This window comes from Pseudoliparis swirei, chromosome 13 (assembly GCF_029220125.1).
Source record: "Pseudoliparis swirei isolate HS2019 ecotype Mariana Trench chromosome 13, NWPU_hadal_v1, whole genome shotgun sequence".
NCBI classification, from domain to species: Eukaryota; Metazoa; Chordata; class Actinopteri; order Perciformes; family Liparidae; genus Pseudoliparis; species Pseudoliparis swirei.
In genome coordinates, this window is record NC_079400.1 from 9,892,045 (window position 1) to 9,909,168 (window position 17,124).

Consider the following 17,124-nt stretch of genomic DNA (forward strand, 5'->3'; position numbering starts at 1 on the left):
GACGTGAGGAAAGCTTCGCCGTGTCCTCGGCCGGTGGCTTCTGTCTAGTTTGCACTTTGTGGAAGTTCATTCGAGGTCGGACAGGAACTAAGGAGGAAGTGATGCTGCACGACTCAGAAACACAAACAGAAACAGCAATAATAAGAGTCATGATACACTGTATTCAAGAGGTTTATAAACGTGTGACGTCACGGCGTCCGGTAACCCCCCCCCCCCCCCCCCCCAGAGTGCATGCTGACACCAGAAACTCTGAGGTAGTTCATGTGTGATGATGAACTCCGATGAGATCCATTCACTGATGGGGAAATGAGCTCAGCTGTCAGCTTTAGACAACAATCCGTCTGCGACAACAAGCATCACGGTGCGGTGAGCACGGCGCGGCCCGACCCGTTACCGCCTCCCGGTCAATACGGAAAAAAACGATAAAACCTGATCGACACCGAGCAACAATAAATGTACATTAATTAACATAACTTCATTGTAGGAAAATAATTATTGTTTCAGTTTTGGACACAAATATATATTTTGCGTTAGTAAGTTAGATAGTGGTTTTTTTGTGCATCATTTTAACACAAAATCCCCAAAGCCTGCAGGAAATATTTTATGTGTTGAACTGTCTGATCTCCTCATCAGAAGTTAAAATAAAGAATGGGTAGAATGGGTATCTGCACAGTCGTGAAGTGAGAAGAATTAAGACATATGCCTCCTCTCCTGAGTGAAAAGTTAAATTAATAATCAGTAAAAGTAAAGTTTAAAAACTGTCATTTGTGGTTTATGATTTGGTTATTTGTGATGTGACGATGCTTCACTTCAACGCTCAAAAAGTCCATTTATTATTACATTTTGGCTTTTATTCAGCTTCTCAATACAACATTCACCGTCATTTAATCAGCATTTCTCTGATTGGAGGGATTCATAATGATGTAATGACACATTATAGATTCTCACTAATGTGTTTCCAAAATAATAGACAACCCAGAATAAGCTCTGAGTAATTTTAAGGCATTTAATTGCTATTTTTGGAATACTACACGCTTTTTGTGTCTCTGTTCAGACTTCCACCCGTTGTTGTTGTTGTTTTCGTGCAGCTTTCGTCACTTCTCTGAGGTTAACGTGTCAACATGTGTGTCTGTGTCTCCTGCAGACGGACGTGAATGCCTGTTATCTGCGATCCGCTCGGGCCGGGAACCTCGAGAAAGCTTTGGACTACCTGAAGAATGGAGTCGACATCAATATTTGCAACCAGGTGAGAAACGTAGTCACTTAGTCATGTTATAGGTCTTTTAAAAGATCATTTCCTGTTTTGCAAAACATCCATAAAATCCTCCCTCACAGTTCTGCAGCAAAATTATAACACGTGTATCATATATAAGAAGAAGAAGAAGAAGAAGAAGAAGAAGAAGAAGAAGAAGAAGAAGAAGAATATTTCATACTTCTATAGCGCTTTTCTAAATACACAAAGACGCTTAATATATCCCAAAATATGTGGCTAAATAATTGGCTTTCATATAATATTATGCCTCTAGACTCAGCCCACTGATTGGTGAAAGCAGGACCGAAGACAATTACAGGAATATAATAGTATATTAAATTATCCAGATGATTAAAAACACAAAGTGATAAAGACCAACATGAGCCGCCATATTTTGAACGGACATAAACTAACACTGGCAGAAGTGTTCTCACTACTCTGTCCTGCACTGCATGATGGGAAATGTGGACAGTCGCTCCACACGATGGTGTCTGGAGTGTGAGCTCGTGAGCTGGTCGGAGCTCAACGAGTGTCGAAACACTTTGAGTCTTTTTTTCTCCACAGTGTAAATAAACACCGGGCTAAAAAAAGACAGAACAGACCTGTAAACATACGGCTAACTGTGGAGGTAAACACACCGTTTATTCACAGCCTGTAATCTTCACTCTCTTTGTTTTGGGTGTTTTATGTCCAGAAGGTTTGGATGAAAGATAAGCGTTACGAAGGAAATCTCTGGATTCTAAAATCTTTCTTTCTCTCTCTCTCTCTCCAGAACGGTCTCAATGCTCTCCATCTGGCCTCCAAGGAGGGTCATGTGGAGGTGGTGGCGGAGCTCATCAAGCACGGCGCCAACGTGGACGCTGCGACCAAGGTGTGTGTGCCACCCAGGAGTCTCACACGCGACACACACACACACACACACACACACACACGCTGTGGTTTTGCCTCGTCAGCTCCCTTACAAAGTCACTTTGAGGTGAACGGCTGCGCGGAAGCAGTGAGGTTGACTGGATTGATTTAGCGGAAGAAGACTAAATCGTTGACTGTGGGGTGGGGTCTCTCATTGGCCTCGGCTGCTGGCTGGTTGCCAATCAGCCAGCTGCTCTGGCTGATGCTTCTCCCATAAAAGAAGCAGAAAGAGTAGCAGTGGAGAGTGAGCAGAGGCGCCGTCGTGCGGTCTGCTGGAGTGGAATAAAGTATGTTGTCAAGTATCTCTTGTGTGGCGTCGGATCCTTGGTGCTTTAGGGGGACGGCCCGGAAGCTGTCACACCCACATAAATGTTTCTGTGTCACAGTGACGTATTTGTGATGTCATAGTGATGTCACAAGGAAGCTTCACACATTATTTTGAGGATCCATCTCCTGCTGGTTTAAACTTAGTCAGTAGTGGAAAGTAATTCGGCAAAATTCCTCTAATTTACTAAAGTACTTTCATTTGTATTCAGCTTCATACTTCTAGCTGTTTTTTACTGCACAGCATCCGTCTGACGGCTTTGTTTACTTCATGTTCGTCCTTGAACCAGAAGTTAAAGTTAAATGCAGAGGTCAGATTTCATGTTTGGACCTGAACGAGGATTATAATCTACGTTTACACTTCATCCGCTTCCTGTCCAGTAGAAACCCACAGACAGCTCCTCCAGATGTGTTGACGTTGGACGTTTGTGATGAACTGAAGGACGAAGTGTTTCCTCTGTGTTGAGAAACTTCTCCTTCTGAAGTTCAATACACTCTTAAAAAAGCTTCTTATGTCAGCTGGAAAGAAACATTTGAAAATCCTCCAATACCACAGAACAAATACGCTTATTTATGTTGTTATTTACTGTGTTTAGGGCTGCAACAACGAATCGATAAAATCGATAAAAATCGATTATTAAAATAGTTTGCAACGAATTTCATTATCGATTCGTTGTGTCGCTCAATAAGTCACGGAGTATAAACAAAGTTGAGTTGAGCGCAGAGCGGCGCTGGAGAAACCAGAGTGGAGCGAGAGGGAGAGGAGAGACTGAACGCTGCGTTGTGAGAGCCAATCAGCGCTGAGCTGCTCCTCTGTTGATGAATCTAATTGGCTGCTGCTGCTCATATGGCGCTTGATGCGGAAGTCATTCATGTCGTCGGAGACATTCACGGAGCTCGCCTCCGGTGACGTTATGAACCCAGACACCAGGGCGCTACATGTCACGACGTGTGGCATTTCCACAAGAGTATAACGGTGGTTATTTATTCCGTGGCGGATAGCGGAAAATATTTTTCCATGGAGAAAGGCAAGGGAGATAAGCCACGACTCGCTGTGAGTGCTGCGCGTGCAGACAGCATTTAACCTGATCGCTCTTTAATGAAGTATCGATACTAAAATATGCTAAATCACATCATTTTTAATGTACGGGTACTTTGTTAGTATCGCTACACCGTGCAGCGTGACAGCAGCAGATGTAGCGGACTAACATTCAAGCTAACCTAACTTCCCAAACGCTGTGGACATCTGAACGCTGATTGGCCGAGATGCGACACGTCTCATCAAAGATGTTCTATTGCGAAGAGCACCACTTCACATTTTCTCCGCGTCTCACTGCAATCTCAACGGCAGCGGGCCAGGTGAACAAAAATAATAAATCGTAACGCGTCTCTGATATTGTTCAGGGGGCCGGTCCACATGGGGACCACTGCTCAGGAGAGGAAAGCTGTCAGTCTGTTTGTGACGGGTTCATCACATGCTGACCAGTGGATCTCCAGGACCTTTCCATGACTTTAAACCAAATTTCCATGATTAAACATTTTGTGAAAACTCTGTCTATACGTGACTAAGTGAGAAGATGTAGTATTTAAACTAACAATGAGAATTCCAAAGCATACCGTGTAAATTAAAATTTGAATAAAACAAATTTGCATTACTTTTCCAAATATTTTGGGATTTTATTTTTTTCAATTACTTTTCTAGGCCTGCTAATAGCCATTTAAAAATTCCATGACTTTTCCAGGTTTTCCATGACTGTACGGACCCTGTTTTGAATAAAGGGTTGAAAATTAAAGTTTTTTTATCCGATTAATCGATAGAATAATCAACCGATTCATCGATTATCAAAATAATCGTTAGTTGCAGCCCTAACTGTGTTATTGCTGTAATAACTACATTTAATACAAATCTTTAATCATTTCATTGGATTCAATGTTTCTGTTTTCCATCAGAAGTTTTTCATCTTCTTCTTCTTCTTCTTCTTCTTCTTCTTCTTCTTCTTCTTCTTCTTCTTCTTCTTCTTCTTCTTCTTCTTCTTCTTCTTCTTCTTCTTCTTCTTCTTCTTCTTCTTCTTCTTCTTCTTCTTCTTCTCTGTTTACGTGTCCTTTGATTAAAATTATTATTGAGCACATGTTTTCATCATCCCACCTAAATGTTGAACTACTGCTCCGGGAGAAATCCAGGAAATAGGGTTTCTCCGTTCCATCATCCCGAGTATTGAGACTCAGGTTTCTCGTTCACATGTTTCTACATCAGCAGCTGATTAAAGATGCCTCGGGGCTTCTTGTCGAGACAAAAGCAAAGAGACGTGTCAGCCCCAGACTCGGCACTTTAGCATCTTTCAGAGCGTAAAGAGGTGAACAAAGTGGAGCACTTAGCCACTAAATAGACTGATATTTCTCTCTGGAGTGGAATACATATCAACTTCATAGGGGGTATTATGCCAGCGTTATTATGCAAGCGGTTAGAAGTGAATAGAAACACATCGGCTGTTACAGTTCGGTGCAGCATATTTAAAACCTCGGCATGTATAGTCGAGTAATGCAGTGGAGTGCCAACGAAAAGGAGACGCAGCAGTTGAGTGTGTGTGTGTGTGTGTGTGTGTGTGTGTGTGTGTGTGTGTGTGTGTGTGCGGAGTGACAACACTGCAACAGCTGCAATGTCTGGCACACACACAACAGGTGCATCCATTAGAGCGTCACTCTCATACCAACGTATAGCATCCTCTACAGGGTGTCTCCTTCACTGGTGAGCTTCCTGCTGGAAGTTTAATTAAACCTCTCTCTGTCACAGGAAGCAACGAGCACAATTCATCATTCATGTTCTTTTATATACGGAGGAATCTCAAATGTTACGTAATCTGTATTGTGTGCGTGTGTGTGTTTTAAACTGAGGCCTCATGAAACAGTGATGCAGTAAAACATCTTCTGAATTCTCGTGTGTCGATAGAACGGATGCTTCCTGCCATCTAGTACAACAATTAAGTGATTAAAAACCTAAATTAGAGGTGTGTTGCACCGCACATCTTAAAAAACACCATCAGCGTTTTCAAAGTATTCTCAAAAATGTATTGATAGCACAATGTACTATCTTTTTTTCTATATTCAATTTGAGGGCTACTTTTTTTTTTTTATTACATTTTTGAACACCTGCTCCTATGATTTTGGGGCTTTTAGAGGCTGTAAACAGGAAGAACGTTGCCATTACGTCGCTGTGGCCCCCAGTTATGAACTTACAGATCCTTACTATTTAGTATATTAACACCAATACAAGTATGCCAAATCAGTTATTAGCACTTCCTGTTTGCAGTGTACCTATTAATGTGCAGGCAAATATCGCAGGAATACTGAACGAAACTTAAAAAACATGATGATTAAACAGGTTCTGCACTTACATGGGGGGATTCAATCACACTGGAAATGAAAATGTGTGCATCGTATCTGTGCGTGAAGGTTTGAAACATTGAAAATGATACAAAAAAGTCTCAAATGTGTTTCATGTTTTCCAAAGCAGAAAGGAAACACAGCCCTCCACATCGCCTCCCTCGCTGGGCAGATGGACGTGGTGAAGGAGCTCGTCACCCACACCGCCAACGTCAATGCACAGTCTCAGGTGAGACACACACACACACACACACACACATACCACATCATCGTTTTTAGAAATCCATGTGTGAGTGTGAGCGTTCATGTAGATAAATGCGCATACAGCTATTTTACACAAAGTGTGTGTGGGTGCTGTGTCAGCAGCTCTGCAGAGCTTCCTGGCCCACATTCATCACACACACACACACACACACACACTGCTCTGGTCACCACAGCAACCGTAATAATGTCAACGTCAAAGTATTGCCGGAGCTGCCGAAAGGAAGACAAATTTAGTTTTTATTGATGATATTATTATTAGAAGTAGTAGTAGTTTTAGTAGTAGTTCTAGTAGTAGTAGTGGTAGTGGTAGTAGTAGTAGTACATCTTTTTGGGGGGATGGATCCAACCTGGGAGGCCCAAACTTTATGTTGATTAACTGGTCCAAAGAAAACACCAGTTATGTTTTCTTGTATTGTTAAAATGCCCAAATAGTCCTAAAATCCCCTAAATTAAAAAGCCATTTGACCGTTGCCCTTTTTACTTACTTCCCTCTCGTTTCATATTGTCACTCTGCCCACTGTGGTCAGATTATACAAATTTATTAATAATTGGGGACCCTACATATTTGCAGTGACTATGGGTCAGTGGTTAGCAGGTCTGTCTTTCAAACAGAGGGTTGGCGGTTCAATCCCCACCCTAGTCGATGTGTCCTCGAGCAAAACGCTGAATTGCTCCCTTCTGCTTCTACAGTGTATGAATGTAACAAGATTGTAAATTGCTTTGGAAAAGTGTCAGCTAAATGACATGTAATATTTAAAGAGCATTTGACCAATAAAATGGCGTAAACATCTTTTCATATTTTTTCCCCCCCGCTAAAAACATCTTTCTGGTTGCAGGATGTTTTTAGAACGTGAAGATAAAGTTATTTTTATTTCCACTGTGTCCTTCGTCATCGTTACATTTTGACTGAAGTTTATGTTTTATGAGAGAATGTGTTGGTGCAGTGAGACCAGAATGAATACACAAAAAGGGTGGAGGAGGAGGAGGAGGAGGAGGAGGAGGAGGAGGAGGAGGAGGAGGAGGAGGAGGAGGAGGAGGAGGAGCTTTTATACTTGTCGAAGCGATTTTTGGAGCATTTTGTTGCCATGGAGATCTGGCCTTGTTCTAGCATCTCACACACACACACACACACACACACTTCAACGGCCGCCACAGATCAGCCTTTATCGTTGTGGTATCAGGTGTGAGGTATGAGGGGAGGTGTCTCTGCCTCAGACCACTCGAGGTCAGCCGTGGAGGTCGAGGGAGATCTGAACTACAGTGATGAAGCACATCATCTTTTAATTTAATTACGTACCCATTTATAGAATTGAATTGTCAGTTTTCGGCTGATAAATTAAATTCCTGACAAATAACGGTGCTTTTAATCTCATTAACGCAAAACATCTTGTTTCCAATATTGCCATAAAGCAGCTTTGCCCAACGACAACCTAATGCATGCTGAGATATTGATGAGATGAATAATTTGCATGCTTAGCCTTTACTTTACTGTACGTGTGATCTATTTTCCAAATAATATGTGCTTTAACTGAGATGTAACTTTAAATTCCCCCGAGACAACATCCTGTAACCTGATAACGAACGTGAAGTTTTATTATTCTTAATTTTATTTTTAAAATGTAAATAAATCTTTAACTGAGAATTGAATTACAAGCTGCACAACTCTCTTCATTTGATCTATTATATTATTATTATATATATATTTATATTTCGAATTTTGTCACATTCTTCAAAGTACGAGTGAAAAGCTATTTACTATTTGATTTATTCTAACACAATATAATAATAATAATAATAATAATAATAATAATAATAATGTATATTTTCTCAAATTTTATATATAGAATAATTGTAATAATAATCTTTCACTTTTGTGTTTACTTTTCTGAAGTCTAATTTCTTATCTTAATTTTTTAAAACATATTTTTTAACCTTTTGAGACAGTAAATACAGAAGTATATGAAATACAAACATTCGGCATGTTAAAAAAAATATGAAAACTTTGGAAACCATATCTTCTAATTAGGAATTTCCTATTTATAAGAAGAACATCTCAGACTTCCCAAAAACTTGTTGTCGTAATTAGGATCCAGTCATAATCACTATATAATAATCACAATATATATGTATACTTCTTTGTGAATACAATGTGCTTCCGTACGCGTCGACTTCCTGTTCTGACGCTTTTCTTTGAGGAGTAACTAATTCTCCCTTAAAGAAAAGACATCGTGACCGTGATTTCCGGTCTGATCCGGTTCTGTCTTCTCTCCTCCAGAACGGCTTCACTCCGCTGTACATGGCGGCGCAGGAGAACCACATGGACGTAGTGCAGTTCTTGCTGGACCACGGCTCCAGTCAGAGTATCGCCACGGAGGTAAATGAACCTCCCTTCATCACTTAGTCCTCCCCCTGTAATCGCTCTGCAGCAGACGGTAAATAGGTGGCTGCCAACAGCAACTCACTCAGGAGACACAGAACAACAGGGAGCCATTGTTTACTGCGAAGTAAGAGGTAAAAATAGACTAAGGAAGAGAGGATGAGGATGGTGATGACCATGAGAGGGAAGGAGGTAGAGAGCTTGATAACGTACCCATGCAGAGTGGTCTGGACTGTCTTCAGAGGGAGGAGCTGCGTTACAGAAGCGTGTGTGCGTGTGTGTGTGTGTGTTTTCCCCCATCTTTCCTTTCAACTCTTTGTTTCTCCCCCTCCATCATTCCTCCTTTTGTTCCTTTTCCTCCCGCCACGTCTCGCTGTTCTCCTCCTCTTCCTCCTCTTCCTCCTTCCATCAGCAGCTCCTTCAGCAGCAGACACAAGTGAATTATTCATGTGGGGAAATACATACATCCTGTTAATAATTCATGTTTAACCATTGCAGCAAAACCTGAAGCAGAACAGATCAAAAAATAAATTATTTAAAAATAAATATCTTCAGTCTGCATTTGATCTTTTTTATAAGTTCTACAAAACCAACACAACACAAATATAGTGACGGTATTGACATGTTTCTATACGATGTTACGCTAACAAGGTCACTGATCTATTTATCTAATTATGATTAACGAGGATCGTTTTATTTTTTTTGCTTTTGTTTTGTGTGATTTAAATCTTTTATTTTAGCTAATTTTTCTCTCAGAGGGGAAATTAATTCTGCAGCGTCATCGCAAGTTTTCAAGCTCAAAGATGAAGATCTTCTTATCATAAACTGCCTTTTTCCTGAATCCATAATGGAGAAGATAGAAACAGCGGGGTAGTTCTCAGGGATGGCAGTTAAACTAAACAAATAATTATATATAGATATAATGGCTAACTCGAGCACGTTTGTGTGGGTCTGCTCGTGAACGTGTGCGAGAATGTGTGTGTGTGTGTGTTTGTTTGTCTTCTCGCCTGCACCGTCTTGTGTGTGCGTGATATCCGAGGAGAGCGTCTGCTTTGATGTGTGGGCGTAGCGATGCTGCAGAGTTTGTTTTTATCCTGCAGACAGCCGGCCTCATGCGTACACACACACACACACATCTTCCCCTTTCTTTGATGATTTATAGACTGCTGGTCTCTTGTGTGTTGTGTGTCGACGTCTGCAGCAGGAGGCTCGTCGCGTCCTCTGGTTTTCCTGTTGGCTCGTGCCCATTAGCACCAGATTTCCTTTCGGTTTCTTCCTTCGACGAGACACTGTGTCACGGCGCTATTAGAGTGGACCCAAAAGCACGACTCAGACAGGAGTAACAAAGAATACTATCTTTGGTTGGAAACAGGCTGGGTCAAAACCGGGAGATCAGTCAAAGAAGCAAACAAGTCCAAAAAGGGGCGGGGCAGAGAATCAGAGGGCGGGGCAGAGAATCAGAGGTCAGGGCAGGCAGGCAGGGTCAGAACAGGCAGGTCAGGAATATACTCTAATAACACTGGAGAACTTGGCACGAAAACACAAGACAATCTGGCAGAGGCCAAGTGGAAGTGAGGGAGCTAAATAGTGAGGGACTAATGAGGGGATGGGCTGCAGGTGAGAAGGGCGTGAGGACCAGGTGAAGGGAATGAGGGACTAACGAGGGAGGGATCAGAGGCAGGTGAGGGGAGTTGGATTGACGAGATGGTGTGACAGGATGAAAACAACTATGACAAAAAGGAAGGCGTGGAGCTAAACTGGTTCACACTGAACTCCCACTCAAGCACTTTAACTCTCGTTCGGAGCGTTAGCTCAACAGCCTAAATTGACAAAGTGATCCACGAACACAAAGTCACAGTTTGGGTTTAAATATCCAGAAGTTACGCAACATTAAGTCAAAGTTGATCATGTGTACTCACACATGAACAGCGGCCTCCCGGGTGAAGCTTTGGTATGTTTAGACCCCCTCCATAGTCATGAGTCATGACGCCTCTCCTGGTTCACTATTAAGTGGATTTCATATACTAATAGATCACATGGGACATATAGGAAACGACGCCTTTAAAGGCAACAGCGATTAAAACTGAGGCACCTGTGTTGAAACAATTAAAAGACTTGTTTTTGATGCCATCTCAGATTTCATGCGTCAAAATAGCAGAAACATGCAGAGTTACACATGGGAAGTTTTCTAAAGTCATGACTTGATTGACCTCTAAGAAATAAAAGCATCCTAATCAAGTCACTTGTCTCTTTCTCCAGAAGATATTTCGGTAAATGCAAACTTTTAATCCATCAGCTCGCACTAGAACTCACGTAGTCTCGTATGTGTGGTCCCCAGGACGGCTTCACTCCGCTGGCAGTGGCGTTGCAGCAGGGCCACGACCAGGTGGTTTCCCTCCTGCTGGAAAACGACACCAAAGGGAAGGTCCGCCTCCCGGCGCTGCACATCGCCGCACGGAAAGACGACACCAAGGCGGCCGCGCTCCTCCTCCAGAGTGACCACAACGCCGACGTGGAGTCCAAGGTACGCTCTTCCAGTCACGACGTACCGGCAGAGAGGATGTGTGGTTTTGTTGATTTGATTTATTTCAGTTTGAGTTACTATCCAGCCTCCAGCTGCGGGTGTATTTCCTGTTCTTAGAGATGTGGGGGGAATAACGGGTGTGTTGATGAGGTTGAGCAAAGGGAAGCGATTTGGTTCCTTGAAAGATATTTATTTTTTATATTATGATATCTAAGATATTGAAGGTATTTTTCTTGATCGTAATTTTACCGTTTTAATCTCGGACAAAAATCCAACTTTTTATTTCGTAATATTACCCAGCTCCCCCGGCACCCTAAAAATTGTTTGGGTTACAATGGCCATCGTACCTAAAATGTTCGGCCATGTAGAAATTTTCAAAAATATAAACGCTTTCCGCAATATTGTCCTTTAACAAAACATGTCTTTAATGAAAACAAACAATACAAAATGAATATAAATATATACACACGTATATTTGTCGCTTTCCTTTGCTCGACCTCATCACTCCACACGGCACCGTTAAACGTCATGTGGGCCGCGGAGTCTCACGTATATTATTTGTGTTTCTTCTTGTTCCTAAAAGATCACAGAAACAACGTTAAAGGAAATGTGTGCCTGTGTCTTTAAGGAGCTTCACCTCACTCAGAGGCCATCCTTCCCTAAATCACATAACTCTAGGGGCTAAGAAGTCCTGCGTTACCACGGTTACCGTGGAGTTTAACGGTGGCGTCTGGGCTGCGATGAAGTAAACTAGCGAAGCGATATTGCTCTGTGGCCAAAACAGCCATGGATTTTCTGAATTCTCTCTCGTAAATGTGCGACTTTAATACTTGAGGAGTTTGATCTCGTCTTTTTTTAACTCTGGTAAATTCTGATTTTTCCCACTTTACTGCGCGGTGCAGAATACATCACAGATCACAAGGGAGGCTCTCAGTCACCGACACCCATGTTCTCATGTATCCATCCTACGGCGTGGTGCAACTGTGGTGTTGGTGTTGTCGTTGGTGTGGTGCACTAACCGCCACATTCTCTCCTCCTACTCCTCCTCCTCCCTCTATTCGTTCCTTTTTGTTTCCCTACCGCTTCCCCCTCCCTTTTGCCTTCTAGATGATGGTGAATAGAGCAACAGAGGTACATATTCTCTTCTCTTCTTCCTCTCTCCTTCCTCTCCTGTCCTCGCTCCCTCATGGTCACCATTGCAAAGCCAAAGCCTTTCCGTCTGCTGGCATGACCACTAAACGCCCAACCCATCAACGCATTCGCTGCCGACAGCGTCTCACCTGCTGTGTTTTTAACCTGCGTCACAGGTCCAATGTGCTGAGTGTGCATCCGGTGGCTCGCCGCTTTTGGGCAAAGATGAGATAAATAAGGGAAGAGTTACTTCCGGTATATCGAGAGATGTTAAATTCTACTAAAATATCACTGAATTTTTTTTAAAGCGATGGACTGGAATCATTAGGTGAATGAAAACAACAAGATAAATATTACCCAACATAAATTACAGCTGTGGAAATGTAAATAATACTGAAATTATCAAGAAAACAGTTCAACTTGGAGGAAGTTTGTGAAGTATAAACCTCTTATTTAAACTGATTGGAGCCTTGAATGTCAGTGTGTCACATAAAAAACTACACAAAGGGTAATTTACTGATTTCGTGTGTAGAACATATTATGGATCCATCAATGAAACCACTGATGGATATCAGTTACTTTTCAGTCAGGCTGCAGTCGTTAAATGTCATTATAAACCCAATAAAGGTGCAATTAATTTGCATCAAAATACACATATATTATTTTATCGAACTGTTTTTGTTGTTATCATGAAGCTTCTTCTAAACTTTCACATTGTGAATAAAGGCATCACGCAGCATGAACAAAGGCAGTATTTCAGATCCACTTCTTCTGTTCCTACCTTTCACAATAAAAGCCCGACATATACACACCATATGTCCAGGAGCTGAGGCAACAGTTCACCTCCCACAGACACTGCTCTGGAGGAATCTACTCAAACCTTTTGTATTGAATTATTTTTAATGTCTCAGTTCAAGAACTTACATTTGGTCTAATTGGTTTTTTGAATGATTTCTTTTGGTGTTTATTATTGCCAGACGAAGGCTGGCATGTATTACTTCTGTGTGCCAGAAGATTTAACGCTCATCCTCCAGGTGTTTGTCTTCATCTGCTGTAAATGTACATGTCTTGGGCATGTTGTATTAACGCTTGTTATAGGACATACAATGCACAGTATTTCATCCTTCTCTTTCCATGACTTCCCCTTTCTTCCGTCCTCAGTTAGAACCGTTCTGACTCTGATATTGTTGATGCTGTAACGATGTCCGGATCGAGTTGAATTCAATTTGGCTGCATGCATGTGACCTCTAAGATTATTGTCCAGCCGTAAGAGGAAGAACTGCAGGGCTGAAGTGATAGTGATGGATTTAGTTGAGCTGTAGCATGCCGATAGATTTGAGATAATTGCATTTTATTATTCTTATAATCGACACGATGCAGAAATTGTGCTGAATATTCTTTGAGAAAATGCAAAATACTTTCACTGAGCCCAGGAAGCTGTCATCAGATTGATCAGATCCTTGATTTGACCCTGGATCACATGATCAATACATGGAGCATGTTTACGATTGCTGTTTGTTGCTTTGGAAATGTAAAAATATATAATTATTTTTTTATCAATTCAGACATAACTCTCTAAGATTATCTGAACAATTTAATAATTTATGTTTTGGATGATTTACATAAATTAAAGTTGGTTACTTTGATGTGTTACTGCTATATACACATTTCTATAAAGTAGGTTTTTATAACTAGATTGTCCTATTAAATCTAGAAGCATGCTCACCTGCATGTCTTTGGTATTTCCTTTCAAATTAAAGATTGTTTGCATGGTTTTCATTTTACAGGAGCTTAATTAATCTGCTTTTATTTGCTTATTACTGTGATTCCATCCACTGTGATTCCTGAACAATGTCACCGTGACACGAGAGAAGTGTCTACTCTATTGCTTTTGTCCACCAGCTACTTAATATCCCATAATGCCTTTGCTCGTAGCTCATGAAGAAATATATTTTGCTCCTTTTCCTCCCTCTTTTAATTCAATATGTGTCTCTTTGTGTCTCTTGTCCCTCTTCAGAGCGGGTTCACTCCTCTCCACATCGCGGCTCACTACGGCAACATCAACGTAGCAACACTTCTGCTGAACAGAGGGGCGGCGGTGGACTTCAAGGCAAGGGTGGGTTCACACACGCACACACACACACACACACACACACACACACTCACTTCAATTTCTTTTGAAGTGAGTGCTGCTGCAAACACTCATTCTGAGACTCTCAAATGAGGGCGGGCCAGTGTGTGTGTACGTGTGTGTATGTGTATATATGTGTGTGTGAGAATGTGTGTGTGTGTGTGTGTGTGTAGGAATCCAACATTGAGTGCGGTCATGTAATCCTGCAGCTGTGCGGGTCGTGCCGCTCTGCAGGAGGAGACATGCAGGGTACACGTCGTCAGCTCCGAGACCCGATAGACTGTCGGCATGGAGGCTGGTTTCATGGGTGTGTCCCAAATAAACAGTCAAAGTAGAAGGAGCAGCCACAGAGGAGAAAATGCTCTGTTAAAGTGAAAGTGCTCTGAGGAACTTTTATGAAACTCAATTTTATTCTAATATGATTTTCGTAAGTCAACAAGACTATAAGGATTGAAGATGGTCTATTTCTAAAGAGTTATTCTCGGCAGCAGCTTCTCCTCCAGGAGCAGAGCTTCTCCTCTTTGCTCCTCAGGACGTATTGTTCGACCCACTAGAGGGCAGGGGGTGGCACTTGAGAACCAGAAGCAGGACTGAGAGGGGCAGACTGCCAGACCCTGCTTCAGTAAAATTAGAGTTTTTCTAAAGGGTGCTCAGAAACACTACCGCTGTCGTCCACTAGGAGCGCCAGAATCAACACAAACCAAAAGTTTATCCTAGTAGCTTTAAATGAAGTATTAAGTATAACATATATAGAATATAGAATACCAGCCAAATGCTTTAACATTTATTGTACATAACTATGCAGATTATGTTTTTATAACGACGTTACTTTAAAGACACAACGACCAAAGAACACTGTCTGTTGTCACGCAGATAAAATGATGAAATAGTTGACGGAGCATGTAAAATACTCTCTCCTCAGGGAGACGTGTCTTATTAAAACCTTCCCCCCCCCCCCAGTTTAACCCTCTAGGAAGACCCCCAGGGGGACGAAAGAAAGCAAGAAACGATTAAACTACAACACTGCAGCTGTCGCTGCTGGAATGGTTACGCCCCCCTAGAGGGGGATATTTATCCATTTTCCTCCAGCACCAGCAAATAAATACCTTTTTCTCTATTTGAGTGTTTACATGTGTGGAGTGTATGAAAAAATGCTGCAGGCGGAGACAGGCTGGTCTGAAACATCTTTGACGGCTTCATATTTTGTCGAAATACATTTTAAAATTTGTTTAACGCACCTGAATTATCATTTCATCGTGATTTGACGATTATGTGATGCAACTTAAACCGGGCGATAAAAACTTATTCTTTTCTTCGTGGCCTAATGGCTGAAACGATGATCGTCTTTCTCCTCAGAACGACATCACGCCGCTGCACGTCGCGTCCAAACGTGGGAACGGCAACATGGTGCGAATGCTGCTGGAGAGAGGGGGCAAGATAGATGCCCGGACCAAAGTACGTACACAAAGTCTTCATTTTCAAACCGATGGTAATAAACAACGAGGATGTTGTGCACTCTCATAAAGCTGGAGGCGGGAAAGATACTATTCTCTAACATGGACGTTTCATAATGCAGCTTGATAGTCTCCTAAAGTCAGTTTGGTAATGGCTGTAATGTGTACCTTCATATTACACTACTACACACACTACACACTTACATTACTGCTCACTACTTCCTAAACAGCACAACCGTACTGTTTAAAACACTTACATGGCCTTTCCCCCCCAGGACGGCCTGACGCCTCTCCACTGTGGAGCCAGGAGCGGTCATGAGCAGGTGGTGGAGATGCTGCTGGACCGAGGAGCTCCAATACTGTCCAAGACGAAGGTAACTTCCCTTTTTTTCCCCGTGAAGGGTTGTTTGGATGTTTTTCCTGATCCAATGGGAGGTTTTGGGACAGGGATGTCTATGTGTACAGATTGTTAAGCACTGAGACAAATTTCTAATTTGTGAAAATGGGCTATACAAATAAACTGAATTGAATTGAATTAACCTCCTCCTCCTCCTCCTCCTCCTCCTGTCTTTACTTCCTCAACCCTCCTCGCCCCCCCCCCCCCCCCGTCCCGTCCCGTTCCCTGCGGCCTGCATTGACCCCTGTGACCTCGTGCCCTCCAGAACGGCTTGTCTCCGCTCCACATGGCGACGCAGGGCGACCACCTCAACTGCGTCCAGCTGCTGCTGCACCACGAGGTTCCCGTGGACGACGTAACCAACGACTACCTGACGGCGCTGCACGTGGCCGCCCACTGCGGGCACTACAAGGTGGCGAAGGTCATCGTGGACAAGAAGGCCAACCCCAACGCCAAGGCACTGGTGAGGATACAAGGGTGCTGATCCTCTGATTGTGGAGAAGGTACATGTGTATATGTATATATACAGTACATATATGTATTTATGTATATATGTATGTATGTGTATATATGTCTATGTAAAAGGAGAGACATGTACCAGTTAAGAGGGTTCAATGTCAATCAATGACTTTGAGGGGTTTTCAAACCGGCACAGAAAGGTGACGGGTGCATTTTATCATCATTTATTTGATAGAAAACATCATTTTGTGTTGATACTGTTATAAAAGGTGATTATTTAAGTGTCTTTCCTCAGATATTGTGGATCAAAAGTGTTGCTGAATATTTTCAAAGACTTGAATGAAAGCTGATATTGAAGGGGGACTGAGGGGTCTGGGTTTTGAGGTTTTTAAGTTGTTTTTTTAACATTTTAACCCGATATGTTAGATGAACAAAAAAATAAACACATTTCCATATAGAGGCACGAGAAGTGACATATTTTATTTATTTACAGATACAAAACTGTAGCTACAATTTGCTAC

General features: G+C 42.1%; 1 protein-coding gene across 34 annotated transcripts in view; it reads left to right on the forward strand.

The window, feature by feature from the left end:
- The window catches only part of LOC130203540 (ankyrin-3-like), a 137,614-nt gene that overhangs the window by 59,032 nt on the left and 61,458 nt on the right, over positions 1 to 17,124 (forward strand). For 24 of the 34 annotated variants that reach the window (XM_056429792.1, XM_056429819.1, XM_056429820.1 and 21 more), the window contains exons 2-11: positions 1,145 to 1,246; positions 2,025 to 2,123; positions 5,997 to 6,095; positions 8,406 to 8,504; positions 10,846 to 11,031; positions 12,139 to 12,162; positions 14,180 to 14,278; positions 15,650 to 15,748; positions 16,023 to 16,121; positions 16,410 to 16,607. In XM_056429792.1, the coding sequence (XP_056285767.1) occupies positions 1,145 to 1,246; positions 2,025 to 2,123; positions 5,997 to 6,095; positions 8,406 to 8,504; positions 10,846 to 11,031; positions 12,139 to 12,162; positions 14,180 to 14,278; positions 15,650 to 15,748; positions 16,023 to 16,121; positions 16,410 to 16,607 (1,104 nt within the window). The remainder of the gene's footprint in view (positions 1 to 1,144; positions 1,247 to 2,024; positions 2,124 to 5,996; positions 6,096 to 8,405; positions 8,505 to 10,845; positions 11,032 to 12,138; positions 12,163 to 14,179; positions 14,279 to 15,649; positions 15,749 to 16,022; positions 16,122 to 16,409; positions 16,608 to 17,124) is intronic. The other 10 variants (XM_056429821.1, XM_056429795.1, XM_056429806.1 and 7 more) reach the window with 1 other exon arrangement.